This window comes from Lacerta agilis, chromosome 15 (genome assembly GCF_009819535.1).
Source record: "Lacerta agilis isolate rLacAgi1 chromosome 15, rLacAgi1.pri, whole genome shotgun sequence".
NCBI lineage: Eukaryota > Metazoa > Chordata > Lepidosauria > Squamata > Lacertidae > Lacerta > Lacerta agilis.
Window position 1 is genome coordinate 40902091 of NC_046326.1, and position 14498 is coordinate 40916588.

At 48.1% G+C, this 14498-nt stretch overlaps 1 protein-coding gene across 1 annotated transcript; it reads right to left on the bottom strand.

The window, feature by feature from the left end:
* Positions 1 to 5333: 5333 nt before the first annotated feature.
* On the bottom strand, positions 5334 to 14440 carry SHPK (sedoheptulokinase). Its single transcript, XM_033171549.1, has 8 exons — positions 14369 to 14440; positions 13533 to 13744; positions 12733 to 12874; positions 9043 to 9226; positions 8479 to 8631; positions 6945 to 7120; positions 6070 to 6270; positions 5334 to 5971 (listed from the first exon to the last, which is right to left on the bottom strand). Exons 2-8 carry the CDS (start codon positions 13716 to 13718, stop codon positions 5577 to 5579), a joined length of 1437 nt encoding a protein of 478 aa, XP_033027440.1. The 5' UTR covers positions 13719 to 13744; positions 14369 to 14440; the 3' UTR covers positions 5334 to 5576.
* Positions 14441 to 14498: the final 58 nt, after the last annotated feature.

Here is a 14498-nt window from a genome sequence, read left to right on the forward strand (position 1 = left end):
CTCAACCTACTTCCTCCATACCATGCAAAAGTTTTATAAACTCCTTTCCATGCTGCCTTTTCTTACTTGCCTTTCCCCCAAACTAAAAGTTTCCAAACGCTCCAATCTTTCCTCACAGGGCAGCGGCGCCACCCTTCCTTTTCTGAATCTTTACCAACCCTGCAATATCCTTTTCCAGCCGACCAGGACTGTCCACATCACTCCGAATGCGGTTGCACCAGAGATTTGTGTCAAGGGATTATGGTACCGCATTTCCAGTTCCTTTCCTAATGATCCCTAGCGTGGGATTTGCTTTTTTCCCACAGCTGCCACAAACTGTGCTGTGTGAAGGAAGACCTTGCTTTTATTTTAATTTATTTAGAGCTTTTGTACCCTCCTCTTCAGCAAAAACGCTTCCCAGAGCGGCTTACACACAATATTTTCTCTCTCCTGCATCTTCCAACGTTGAGCTTCAGTAGATTACCCCAAGTTCTAGTATTCATTAGAGTATTTACCTTCTCCCCACCATGCATATTAATCTTCTACACCTCTGTCATATGCAGAGATTTGGACTAGATTATCCTTGTGATCCCCTCAAAGTCTTTGAATATTTGTGTGTGTGTGTGTCCCTTTACTCACCTTTAAAAAAAATAAAAAAATCAAAAGCCCCAAATGTTGTACCCTGTCTTCAGGAGAGAGTTGCTGCAGCCCTCACAATAATTTCAGTTCATGTTTTCTGAACTTTTCCCAGCTCGTAACAATATCCTTTTGGAAGGTGAGGTGACCAGAACTGCACACAGTATTCCAAGTGTGGTCTTCCTGCATGTGCTAAGTATGACCTACAACAACTCTAAGGTAGGCTTAATTAATTAATTAATTAATTATATGGCTATTTATGTATGCCACTACTGCGGCTCGTGTTTGGTTAGCCCAAAAATGGAAAACGAGGGAAGTCCCAACCAAAGAAGAATGGCAACTTAAACTGATGGGATATGCGCAGCTTGCAGACCTATCGGATAACAGAACAAGAACACCATATGTTTAAAGAAGATTGGAAAATGTTTATTGAACACATGTAGTAAAATTGTGTATATCTGAAAACGTGGGCGGCATTAAGGTAAATTCAACAGTGTAAATACGTTTTGATGGATGTTATAATGGAATACAGAACGATTTAGTTTATATAAAATATGCAGGCATTTATGATATGCAAAATATACTATGAAAAGAGAAGAAGGGAAGTCATTGATATTTTAAGGTTGTTTAAGTGAATATTTTAAAATGTAAAACATAAATTTACTAATAATAATAATTTGGGTGTTTTTTTACCATTGTAACTCAAAGTGACTTACAGTATAAACGAACACATCCAACAAGACCAGCATAAAGCATGAAGGAATCTAAAAGACAATTCTATTTTCAAAAAGCTGAATTAAAACATCCCAAGCACTCAAGAATGCTATAGATAACCTGGTGAAAAAAGAAGTGGTTTTGCCTGGTGCTTAAAGATACTATAATCCCCAGTACTGCAGGTTGGTGTGAAGTTGCTGGGTAAGGAACTGAGAATAGTAATAATACTGTAATAACAGTATTGGGACGGTGCAGCTGATGGTAGCAACCGATGGAAGTCAAAAGGACAAATCCAAACTGGACTTCATGAGCACTGCATGTGCAGCAAGCAAACGAACACCCATAGCTCAGTGGCAGAACACCTGTGTTCAGAACCATGAGGACTAGAATCCAGATTTATTTTTAGGGGAAGAGCTGTAGCTGTGACAGAACACCTGCTTTGCATGCAGAAGGCCCCAGGTTCGATCCACGGCACCTCCGGGTAAGGCTGAGACCTTGTAGAGCTTCTGCCACAGAGCTAGATGGACCAATCGCCTCTCTCTCTATAAAACAGCTTCTGTAGATCCTATTTAAATCAGCCTGTGATTCACAACCATGAGGACTAGAACCTTGATTAATTTTAGGGGGAATAGCTGTAGCTCTGAGTCAGAGAGCCTGCTTTGCATGCAGAAGGTCCGTGGTCCAAATTCCAACCCAGGGATAATGCTGCTTGCCCAAAACCCTGCAGAGATGCTGCTAGTCAGCGCAGACAGAACTGACCTATATGCACCCCACGGTCTGACTCTGTATAAAGCAGCTTCCAGCGTTCCTAGTAAAGTAAATCGCAGAACTTACAGCTCCTGAAAGGGTCCTTCTTCTGCAACTGGATTCTCGTCTCAGCAAACTTTTCGCGTCCTGCAAGAGCGTCTGAAGCCAAACCGCTTCTTTTTAGGCGTTGGCTGGAAGGGTGAGAGATATCAGGTGCCTTTTTCTCTCTTTGCTTGTCGATTGGCGGTTTTAATAAGCAGGCGGCTGTGATGTGGAGCGCAAACCCGGAATTGAGTGATATAATAATAATGGAGAAATCGGCCCGTGAAGCCGGAGTGATTGCTACTCCCAGGAGACCTCCAGAGGCTTTTTGCAAACAAACAAATCAAATAAATCTTTGCTCGGGATTTTATTCCCCACTCCTCGCTCCCCGCACACTTACAGTTTAGTGGCAGACATTTCACATTTCCTGAGACAAGAGGAAAAAAATACATTTAAATTGCAGCCATCACCTGGGGCTCGAATAGTCACAGGCTTCTGCACAACCACACTCCTTTGTAGTCTACTTATCCATTCTTTGCTTTGCCTACTTTTGCCTCTGGCCTCCAGAAGGCTGTGCAGAAGTAAAAGTGGCCGCTGGTCTGAAAAGTGTTCCCCACCTGTAGTATACAGGACTGAGCGACCATTAAAATCTGATACTTTGCTAGGAGCTAGAGGGAGCTGCATCCTACCATTGGACCCAGTATTGCCCACACTGACTGGCAGTGTGGCTCTCCAGGGTTTCAGGCAGGGGACATTACCAGCCCCTACCAGGAGAGGCCAGCCAGGGATCGAACCCGAGACCCCTTCTGAACCTGGGACCTCTATCACTAAGCTACAGCTCTTCTGCTAAAAAATAAAGCAAGATTCTAGTCCTCGTGGTTCTGAACTAAAGGCTGACTGAACAGGAACATAGGAAGCTGCCTTCTACTGAACCAGATCACCTAACTCAGTATACAGTCTACAGTAACTGGCAGAAGCTTTCCAAAATTTTAGGCAGGGGGGGGCCTTCTTTCCCAGCCCCACCTGGAGACATTAAGGGTGGAATCTGGGACGTTCCTCATGCACAGCACATGCTCTGCCACTGAGCCAGAGTTCTTCCCTTCAAAGGAGGGGAAAAAATGGGTCCGTTTAGACTCTGATCTCATCTTCCCATTTGCATGCATCTTTGACGGCCCAGCCCCACTGATGCAGCCAGACTGGTGTCTCGGTTGTTTCCTTCGAGGCAGGCCATGCTTCCAAAGAGCCCTCTGCGGAATAAGTAACTTAAAAAGAAAATGTGAATGAGAAAAAAACGACAGAGAGCAGAAATGATAATGGCAGCAATAAAGAAGCAACGGAAATGCACCATTTGTCGCAAAGCTCTCTTGATGGAAGGCTCAAATTGGTGTAGGGGAGGGGGGGAGGGCGTTGGTGACCTGTGCTTTTAAAGGAGAGCTTCAGTACTACCGATGTATTTTCACACAGGAAAGCTACCTTGCCGTGAATCAAACCACTGATCTATCTGGCACAGCATTACTCTGCTCCAGTGTGGTGTAGTGGTTAAGAGTGGTGGAGTCATAATCTGGTGAACCAGGTTCGCGTCTCCACTCCTCCACATGCAGCTGCTGGGTGACCTTGGGCCTGTCTCACTTCTTTGAAGTCTCTCAGCCCCACTCACCTCACAGTGTGTTTGTTGTGGGGGAGGAAGGGAAAGGAGAATGTTAGCTGCTTTGAGACTCCTTCGGGTAGTGATATCAAATCCAAACTCCAGGATGGGGAATCTTTTTGTGTCCGAGGACCACGTCCCCATCTGAGCAGCCCTCTGGGGTCCACGTGCCAGTGGTGGGCAGAGCAGTGAATGCCACTGTCACCTTTGTACACCTGGCTAGTTTCTACAACAACCCCCACCTCCCTCTATCCTCCATCCTGGCAAGTAAGGAGGGCATTATCAGAGGGCAAGGACGTATTTCTAGTTTTTTTTTTGGGGGGGAGAGGAAGTTTAAGAGTTAATAGCAGAGATGGTGGGGTGTGTTGCTTGGGGGAGGAGGGGTGTGGTCTAGGGGGGAGTCCCAAGGTCCCAACCCCCTCTTTAACTCTTAAAAGTGTTCCCGTTGTATTTTCCAATGTGTGTGGTGCTTCTCCGGTTTGATTCCCTTAGAGATAAAACAAGCGCAACCCTGTGGACGCTGCATTTGATAAATATATCGAAAATACAAAACTGGCACCTGCTCATTTAGGACATTTCGGGCAGCCTCTTACACCTAGAACTGTTTCCGTATGTTGGCGTATTCATGGACCCCCTTGAAAATCGCTGAGGGTCTCAGAGCCAGACCTTTTGGTGAAAACCTTTCTCACTTCAGTCCTGACATTTACATACACATGGTGCTGTATTTTGACAACCCACCGCTGAAAAGGCTACTTTTAAATGTTTAGGCTTAGATTAGTAAATTGCATCACTGATGCGCTGAGAAAACCACGAGTCTCTCCCTGGGATGGAGCAATTTGATTCGGTGTGTGTTTATTGCAAAAATCAATCAAACCCGCACTTTCTGGAATGGCATGAGAACCGAAACACAGCTATGCTTCAAAATTTGCACGTATCCAAATGCCATCCAAACTGGAGGGCTACAGGTGCCCCATCCCTGAGTTATTAAAAGACGCAGCTTCCCTCTGGTCCACCTGACTGCTCCCTGCCCCCATATTGTAGCTCCAAGCCCCCTTTTCCCTCCCCACTTGGAGAGACACGAGCGAGTGCAGGTGGCCCAGCGAGTTTTCTTATTCCTGTTGCACTGAGACATCTTCAGCCACTACGAAGTAGAAATGCTTCTCGCATGCAAGGGGGGGGTTTTCCTCTTCAGTATGGGAAACCCCTCCCCAAAAGATACCGAAGGCAAGAGGAATAACAAACCCGGTGTGTGTGTGTGGGTGTGTTCTCCACCTCCCAGATTTAATTCTGGAATGTACTGCTGCACTGGGTTTTGAACCACCCCAAAGATCTGCAAAAGGAAGGAAATCTCCCAAAGGCCCATGGCTGCCATCACAGGCGCCAACCGAGAGTCCGGCGAGATCTGAAGGCATCACTTCCCCGTCCCTATAACAGAATAGCAGATGACTGCAAAAACATCGAGGAATAAATATTTGGTTCCTTTTAGCAATGGAAACACAGAATGGCCTGTGTTTGAGGGGAGGGGGTACAGAATGGGCAACGAAAGTCTCTCCCCCCACCCACCTTTTCAGTGGTGCCTGAGGCCTGCATTAATCCCTCTACTGCCAGGGATGTGAGGGGAGCAGATAGCTCCAGGAAGGATCTGATCTTCGGGTAGACAGATGGGATCATTAGGAATCCACTGCATTTTTATTCCAGGATAGTGGCTGCCTTCTCTCTTGCCTTCCCTTCCTCCCTCTGCCCCGCAACATTTGGCCCCCTATGTGTTCACGAACCCTCTTTACGGAGGAAATGCTTTCTTGCAGCCCCAAGGTCACTTCCTGCGCAGCATCGCCAAGGCGGCGCCCACGGCTGCATCCACATTTCCCCCGTAGACCACAGGAAATGGGTAGGCCTTCTCCACTTCCTGACGCATCACCTCGTTTTTGCTCAGGGCGCTCCCGCTGGCCAGGATCCGCGTGACCCCGGCTTCCTTCAGGAGCTGGGAAGGCAGCATGGAGTGTAGGTTCTGGACCACGCCGTGGCACAGCGCCCGAGTGACGTGGCCCAGGGAGAGGTCAGAGGCCGCAATCCCAATCACAGAGGCCAACCTCTCCGGCATGTGCCTCTCTCCAAAGATGGTGGGGCAGATGTTGAGGTCGGTGTCCGGTTGGGCCAAGGCAGCGCTGATTATACGCGGGTAGAGATCCGATTCTGGGACTTGGAGTCCTGCAGAAGGAGATTAAAAGGGTTGGGGGAGGAAGGCTGATGAAATGACTGAAAGGGGGAGGGAGAAAAAGAGGTCCCCGTCTTATCCCTTCCTTTACCCAGCTCAGCCATCCAGCGCACGAGCATGTTCACGAATGTCGCCACCACGTTGCCGCCGTTGAGGGAAGCAGCCACCACCAGGTAGGTGTTGTTGAAATACGGGTAGTAGGCCAACGGGGAACGAGGGTTCGGGGAATCACCCGGCTGGAAGCCCAAAGGCATCAGGACGGTGAGCTGCGCAGAAGTACTGATGTTGAGGACTAGGAGGATGGAGAGGAAAGCAAGAGTTGGAAAATACCCGGTGGGCTTAAATCCTGCTTAAAGAGGTATGTAACACTGGCCTTCAATGGGTGAGTCTGGACCCACAAGGGAGCTTCAACTGGGGTCCTTCTGCATGTCCCCTGAAACTCCCTGGAGGGACAGTTACAGGTGGGTAGCCGTGTTGGTCTGCCATAGTCGAAACAAAATAGAAAATTCTTTCCAGTAGCACCTTAGAGACCAATTGAGTTTGTTCTTGGTATGAGCTTTCGTGTGCATGCACACGAAAGCTCATACCAAGAACAAACTCAGTTGGTCTCTAAGGTGCTACTGGAAAGAATTTTCTATTTTGTTTCGTCCCTGGAGGGAGGGAGGGGAACCTCCATCAGAAACCCCTTGCCCCCGAACTGGGCCAGCTGATCATTATTGCAACTACTGTATAGAAATGGGTGCCTGTGTTTTCATTTTCCTCCTCCTTCCCTCTCCCTTTTTGCTTGCATCTCATGTTTTTTTTAAGATTGTAAATCTGAGGGTAGGGACTGTCTTGTTTGACTGTATGTAAGCTGCTCCGAGAGCCTTTTCTGCTAAAGAGCAGGTACAGCTGCTCCAAATAAATTATTTCCAGAAGGCTTTGGGGATGGGGGTGGGGGAAGAGGGGCTGCTTTGTGCCCCTTACCTGCATTTGCGCTGTCGGTCATGCAGGAGTACACCGAGCACTGGAAGTCCCCCAATGCGGCCCCGACTTCCGTCCCCTTTGGTATCTGGTGCCACATGTAGGCGGTCTCCCCTGCCAGTTCTCCGGGCTGGACCACTTCAGGAAGCAGGTGGACGGGGAAGTGGGACTCTTTAAGGCTGAAACCAGAGGCAGAGGTCAATGGGGAGCCGTCCGTGTTGGAAGGAGAAGGGCCCGGCTACTGGACATGCTTGGAGGGGAGGGGGAAGGAGGAATCTTAAGCTAACCCAGCCGTGCAGATTACAGTTGCATCAACTCACTGCTCAAATTATGGGGGAGAAGGTAGAAGGGGAGGCCCATGGTGGAAGCCAGAAACCAGGGAAGTTAGGAACCTCAAGCCTAGGAAGCAAATGCGGCCCTCGGTGCCTCTCTTTCCGGCCCTCAAACCTCTCCCCTGGCAACACCTTCACCAGGCCTGCTTTGTATCGTCACTGAGGATTTTTGCTAAGCTGGGAAATGTCCTTGACCTCTGTTAATGCCTCTTCCTTGCTTTTGATGGAGAATAGAAACGCTAAAATTTCCATTTGTTGCTTCGTCCGCCTTTGCCTCTGGCCAAGCCCACCACTGGCAGTGCGGCCCCTGGGAGGTTTCACAGATGGGAATGTGGCCCCTGGGCTGGGGCGATGGGAGTTGGGAGGCCAACAATATCTGGAAGGTCACGGCTTCCCTGCAGAGGGTTCCAGATCAGCTTTCCTTGTCAACAGCAGCGCAAGTCTAGAAACGCCCGCCCACGTTCCCCAGCAATATGGGGCTGATTATCCTGGCAGCTACCTTGCAGGGCTGTTGTTAAGAGAACATATGGGTGGTACTTAAAAAAACATGCACAGACATGCTAGATAAATCAGGATGAGCTACTGCCCTTAAAAAGTAGAGTGCTGTGTGTGAACACACCGCTCCAAGGGTTAACCCTTCAGAAAGTTTAAAACACACACAAGCAGTTAGACCCAACAAGCACCCCTACCCTGTCACGGTCATCACACGCCGCTGTTGCCACACCTGGTTAGCCCTGAAAACACACACACACACACAAGCCAAACCCAAGTTGTCCACAACCTTGAGTCGGATTTAGGAAGCGGATTTTATCTTCCCTGGCAGGGTTGTGCATGTGAGAACCTTCCCATCGGGGAGTCAGCTGGAGGCCTCAGGCGCCTGTCCCTGAAAAGAGCAAACCGGGCCACTTCAAACAGCAGCTAGCACAGCTTTTCTGGGTGGAGGGGGAATGACATGTTTTCAGTCCGTCAAGGGGTTGGATTTTTTAAAAATGAAAGGCATTTTTGGTTTTCTTAAGAGAGATTGCCCCTGACTCACTTACAATATAAAATAAAATTGAACTGGTGGGTGGGGCTGGGGGCGGTGGAATCTAAGGAAAGACATTCCCCCTTCTCTCATATCCCAACACACAGAATCGAAAAATGAAATAATGATTCTCCCCCCATTCAAAATAGTGGCCCCATCTGAGTCCACAGTGCTAACTTACATGTCCATATTCCAGCTTTTGCTTGTGGTGTTGAAGTAGCCCCAGCTGGCCGCGTTCTGGACAGACATCTGTGGCCTTTCCTGGCCACACAGCATGGACACAACGTAGTCTTGGATGGTTCCGGCAGCATCGTAATGCTTCAGGAAATCTGGGCTGCCCAATAAACGTACAAACAAAAAATTGATGAACCTGGGCACCCGCTGGTTAATACACCTTTTCATTTGTGACTGACTCTGGGTGGGAAAAATGACTTGTACACAGTGAAAGAGAACTCTCTCTTCCTCCAAGAAACTCAAAGCATTTATTTCCCTACCCAAAAAAGACATTTATGATCCACAGAACAGCCCCGTGAAGTAGGTTAGGCCAAGAGAGCGAATGTGCAACTGACTCAAGGCCGCCCCGTGAACTTTCTTGGTCTGAGTCCCAACGCTGAACCAAACTGCTTCTCCCCCATGACTGAACCCACCAGGAAGGCCACCCTGGCCTCTGGCTGCAAATAAATCACCACAGAATCGCAGGCGGCAAAGCAAGATGCAGGATCTGAAGCAGGGAGGGCAGCAGTACCTGTTTTTCAAGTACCAGTAGATTGTGGCGCAGCCGAAGCCCGTGGCCACGCTGAGGTGCGACTGCGGCTGAGGCAGCGAGGACAGGAAGGGGCTGCTGCAGCGGCCATCTTGCCATGTGATCAGGTGACTGACCTCTTCAGGCTCAAACCTCTGCCCGTGACCGCTTGCGATCCACTTGCAACCTGGAACGGGAAAAGAGAGCTGGTGAAGGAGGACCCCATTAGCCTGGTGCAGCTCATTCAAAGCGACCTAGACCATCCTGAGACGTGTTTATCCATCAGTGCCTCCTCCAAAAGCACCGTGGTTGTCTGCACAGACACAAGGACCCCCCACCCTTTATTTTCAATGAAGTGCGGGGGGGGGGGAACCTGGGGCGTTCCATTTGCCCCCAGGTTAGCAGAATGATTCCCTGTCTTCCTCCCCAGACAACACTGTCCCAATAAACTCTTCCATTCTGCAAATTCCAAGCACTGAGGCTTGCAAAGTCCATTGCTGAAATATAGTGACTTGCATCTCAAGAATCTTGAGAGGGATGGGTGGAAAGCAGAGCCGTTTTGTTGGCTCTGCAGAGAAACCAGCTCCTCTGGGCTTCTCCAGCGGTCAACAGACAATACATATTCCATCATGTTGTGGCACAGGTAAATGAGAAGCAAGGTCCCTCCATTGGCTCAGCTGAGAGACCAGCTCCATTGGGTTCCTCCCCTCTCTGAACAGTTTCCATACCAGCTGGTCATTGCGAGAACTGCATGAACTTTAGAACTGGTGCCTAGCCCTCACACACATTGTGATTCATGATATATTGCCAGCTCAAATATTATGAAACGGTTATCACGATGTGAACTTCAAACCAGTTTGGGACAGTATATCACCCAATCCTACTGGTTGGCAGCAGCTCTCCAGGGTTCCAGACAGGCTTCTTTCCCAGTCCTATCTGGAGACCCCAGGGATCGAACCAGGGACCTTCTACATGCAAAGCAGATGTTCAAATCCTGAGCTGCGGCCCTCCCCTGCGCACAAAACCAACCCACAGGTATAATGGTGTTAAGGGTAATCCTCTTCTTCTACATAGCCTGAATTCCCCCCCCCCCCCCCCCGGAAGAGGCTTAGCTCTTCAGACATTTGATAAATGAAGATTAAAACCACAGAAAAGCAAAAAAAAGAAAAGAAAATCTACCTCGTTTCTTTCTTTTGTTTTCCTTTTAAAAAGTTGCTTTCAACCATGCTGGGTTGTCCCTCCCTTCCCATTTATCTCTTCCTAACATGAAAAAACGGGCTCTTTGAAAGGACATTAATGGTAATCAGTTAAAAACAAAACAAAAAGATAAAAACCATCATTTGCAGCGAAGATGATGTGATTTTGGCTAATCCACTCAGGAGGAGGGAGAGAGAGAGAGATTGCATCCATTTACATTTGGGCAAGGGGTCAAAACCAAACATTCATGGCTTTGGAGAAAGACAAAAATTAAGCGTTTCCATTCAAAAGCACACACAAATAGTGACCTCCAAATTTTATTTTATCTTACGCCCGCCACCCACAGGAAATCTGGAAAATGGAGCAAGTTTGTCTGTCAACCTAATAACCATTTCTGATTACTTTAGCATTCCAGGAATAAAATTGCATGGGAACCCTGCTAGGCCATTAAAGACCACATTCATCTCTGACAAGAAGCAGCTAATTCTTTCAGGAAATCAGTCCCCACGACCCGCAATGCCTTTCTGAGGGGGGAGAGACTTTCTGCAGGCAATGGCTTCTCCACCTCCCAGACCATGAGTTTGAGAACAGCACAAGCAGCTGGGAAGAGAGGAGTTCAGGAATAGTTTTATAAGTTGGTATCTGAAGAAGTGTGCATGCACACCAAAGCTCATACCAAGAACAAACTTAGTTGGTCTCTAAGGTGCTACTGGAAAGAATTTTTTTTTTATAAGTTGTGTCCTTGTTTCTCAGTTTGGTCCTTTTACATGGTTTTGTACGTTTTCTGGCATTTTATGCATTGTGATTTGCTGTTATTTTATTGATCATAGATTAATAATTTATTGTAACTGATAAGTGTAAACTGTTTATTATTTGCTGGCGCTTAATTGTACTGTTTACTATTGGATTCTAATGGATTCTTGAATATTGCTTTATTTGACAAAAGTTCTTTATTTTAAAGTTACTGTGACTTTTTATATAGGATCTGATTGTTACTATTAATCTTTGATTTTTTAAAATTATTATTATTATTATTGTTGTTGTTGTTGTTGTTGTTGTTGTTGTTGGAGGCCGCCCAGAGTGGCTGGAGCAACCCAGGCAGATTAATAAAAAATGTTATATTACTATTATGGTTCCTCTGGGGAATATTTTTCAGTCTGAGGGCCACATGCCCTTCTGGGATGCTTTCCGGGGGCCAGGTACCAGTGCTGGGAGGGGCCACAGGCAAAAATGGGCGGAGTGGCAGGCTTGCTTCTTCACACACCCCTCTGTCTAGGCAAGCAAGAGACATTATCAGAGTTCAAGGATGCATTTCCAGCCAGGCTAATGCACTAAAGGAAGATGCAAAGCTAGACCAGTAAGGTGCTTGGTTGCAAAGGGTGTGTGGCCCAGGGAGAGTCCCACGGGCTGGAATGAGAGGCCTGATGAGCCACATTTGCCCCCTGGGCGCCTGAGGTTCTCATCCCCTGATTTACACTATCATTGCTAACAGCCCTTAACCTCCCCTCTGTGAATTTCTCCAGTGCTTCTTAATGGTATCTTGGCCATGACTTTGAGAGGGGAAAAGAACAGAGAACATGTACAGAACACACACATTCACATATGTCAGGCATGTCCAACAGGTAGATCGTGATCTACTGGTAGATCACTGGATGTCTGCAGTAGATCACTGGTAGATCATTGGTTCCTCCCAAAGAAGCTGAACAACTGTGGCTCCCATTAAAAAAAGCTCAACATTTTACCCCCTCCCTGAAAAAACTCAACAACTTTGACCTGAAGCCCCCAAAAGGGGGAAGACCACTGCCAGTTTTAACTCTATGAGTAGATCACAGTCTCCTGGGAGTTGGCCACCCCTGACATATGTGAATACCAACAGTGTAAGGAAAGTCCTGAATCTCTTTGCTTTTATTCATTGAAACACAATCTTTGATTCAATCTGCCTGGGGGTGGGTGGGTTTTTTTTGCCTGCACCATGGTATTGGAATCTGGGGAGATATTAGGCTTGAAAATGTTAAGTTTTGTTTCTTTTTTTTAATGCTTGCATTTTTAAATAGGATGCCACCACACAAGTGTTGAGGAAGAAGTGGTGCTGGATTTGGGAAGGTAAAAGGTAAAGGTAAAGGGACCCCTGACCATTAGGTCCAGTCGTGGACAACTCTGGGGTTGCGGCGCTCATCTCACTTTATTGGCCAAGGGAGCCGGCGTACAGCTTCCGGGTCATGCGGCCAGCATGAATAAGCCGCTTCTGGCGAACCAGAGCAGCGCACAGAAATGTCGTTTACCTTCCCACTGGAGCGGTACCTATTTATCTACTTGCACTTTTGACGTGCTTTCGAACTGCTAGGTGGGCAGGAGCTGGGGCCGAGCAACGGGAGCTCACCCCGTCGCGGGGATTCGAACCTCCGACCTTCTGATCAGCAAGCCCTAGGCTCTGTGGTTTAACCCACAGCGCCACCCACGCTGTGAAGGTAAGATTCTGCAAATCAGCTCTCTCACCTTGACCCGTTTTCCAAAACACGACCCCGTGCATTTGTCCGGAAACGCCAATGCGGCAAACCCTTCCCAGGAGTTGCTGGGGGAGACCGGCGAGACAGTCATTCAAGGCAGCGACAATTTTGCGGACATCTTGCTCGTTCCTCTACATGAGCAGAGAGAGAGAAAGTCCACAGGGAATGAAGCTTGGAAGCAGTTTTACCTGCTTTCTGTGATAGCAAAGCAGCTCCCATCTTGGCATGCCAGATTTATTTTAGAAGAGGTGCTCTGTCAGTTGGATCAACTGCTGTTGAATGTAGAGGAGCTCTAGCAGGGGGAGAAGTGTGGCAACCTAAGTCCACAGCCTCCTCTGAACCCCAATGGACTTGGGGACGGCCATAGCTCAGTGGCAGAGCATCTGCTTTGCAGGCAGAAGGTACCGGGTTCAATCCTGGCCTCTCCAGCCACGGGTGGGAAGACTCCCTACCTGAATCCATGGAGAGCCAATATACCAGCCAATGTAGATTACACTGAGCTAGATGGAGTAATGGTCTGGTTCAGTATAAGGCAGCTTCCAATGTTCTTGAGAACGCAACACTGGATCAAACCAAATGTCCCTCTGATCCACCTTGCTAGATCGGACCAAAGGTCGATTTAGTCTAGCCTCCTGTGCTCCACCACAGCCTACAGGACACTTTAGGGAAGCCCACAATGTGCTGCTGGTATTCAAAGGTAGACTGCTCCTGCACCTGAAGGTTCCATGGGCCACTCCAGACAAATAACCACCCAATTGATTTCCATTAATTTATCTCATCCTCTTTCACCTGTGGCCCGGCATTGGGGCTCTCCACCTGAGCCCGGGTTTCCCTGGTGCAGCTTGCGATCACGGTGGGTCCCTGCTCCATCTCTTGCAGCAGGATGGTTTTCACCGATGTAGTGCCCAAGTCGATCCCCAGGACGCAGGCCGCCATGGCAGGATTCAAACCCTTGTCTTGAATTTTGGGAGGCATCTTCCTTATACAAAACCTGGGTCACTGCAGGGAAGGAAAGGGGTGGTTTTGATGCTGTACAAGAATGCAGAGCTATAGTCTATTAGCTGACATTGAGTAAGCCCAACTGATCAACGCAGCTTACTCCTGAGTAAACATTTATTGAATGGTGCCATCAGCTATGCTATTTCTATTTATTTAATGCACAGTAACAGACCTGTATCCTTCCTTGCTTGCGCGAGAGGCAGTTTACAACGAAGCCAATAAAATAATGTAAGAATAGAACTAATCAAAATGCAATTTAGAGGGAGGAAAACAGGCAGGTAAATCAATGCAAAGGAGACTAAACGCTTGCCACTGCTAACAACCCCTCCAACCTTAAAGTGGGGGCAGTGTTAAGACGATGGGGCTAAAATACGAAGTAAAAAAGCAGATCATAGGAGCAGAATTGGGCTGAAGAAAGTGAACTTTGGACCAATGTCGGAGAGGTGCGCGCCACACCAAAGATGGCGACCTCAGGACGCGACCGCCATCTTGGGTGTGTCGTTCCCCTTCCTGTGCTCGATGTGGGTACGATTTTTACGAAGGGAAGTACCGCCATCTTGGGCGTGTCAGCTGCCTTCTTCCAGACCCGCTTTACTTCCTCACTAGGGACCTTCCCCAAGCTTACTTTCTTTACAGGTGACCTCAAATCACTACTTCACCTGAGAGGGCGGGAAAGAGAAACACACAAAAAGATTTCCCAAGCCAGGAAGGAGAGAGGGGGCGGGGAGAGAGCGGGGACTTTGCCGCACCCAAGAT

Excerpts from the sequence above, each read along its gene's own strand:
- SHPK (XM_033171549.1), bottom strand. The coding sequence starts at position 13,718 with ATGCCTCCCAAAATTCAAGACAAGGGTTTGAATCCTGCCATGGCGGCC. Across the intron at positions 9,227-12,732 it reads GTTTTGGAAAACGGGTCAAG|GTTGCAAGTGGATCGCAAGC; the intron begins GTGAGAGAGCTG and ends TTCCCGTTCCAG. Across the intron at positions 6,271-6,944 it reads GACCGACAGCGCAAATGCAG|TCCTCAACATCAGTACTTCT; the intron begins GTAAGGGGCACA and ends CCATCCTCCTAG.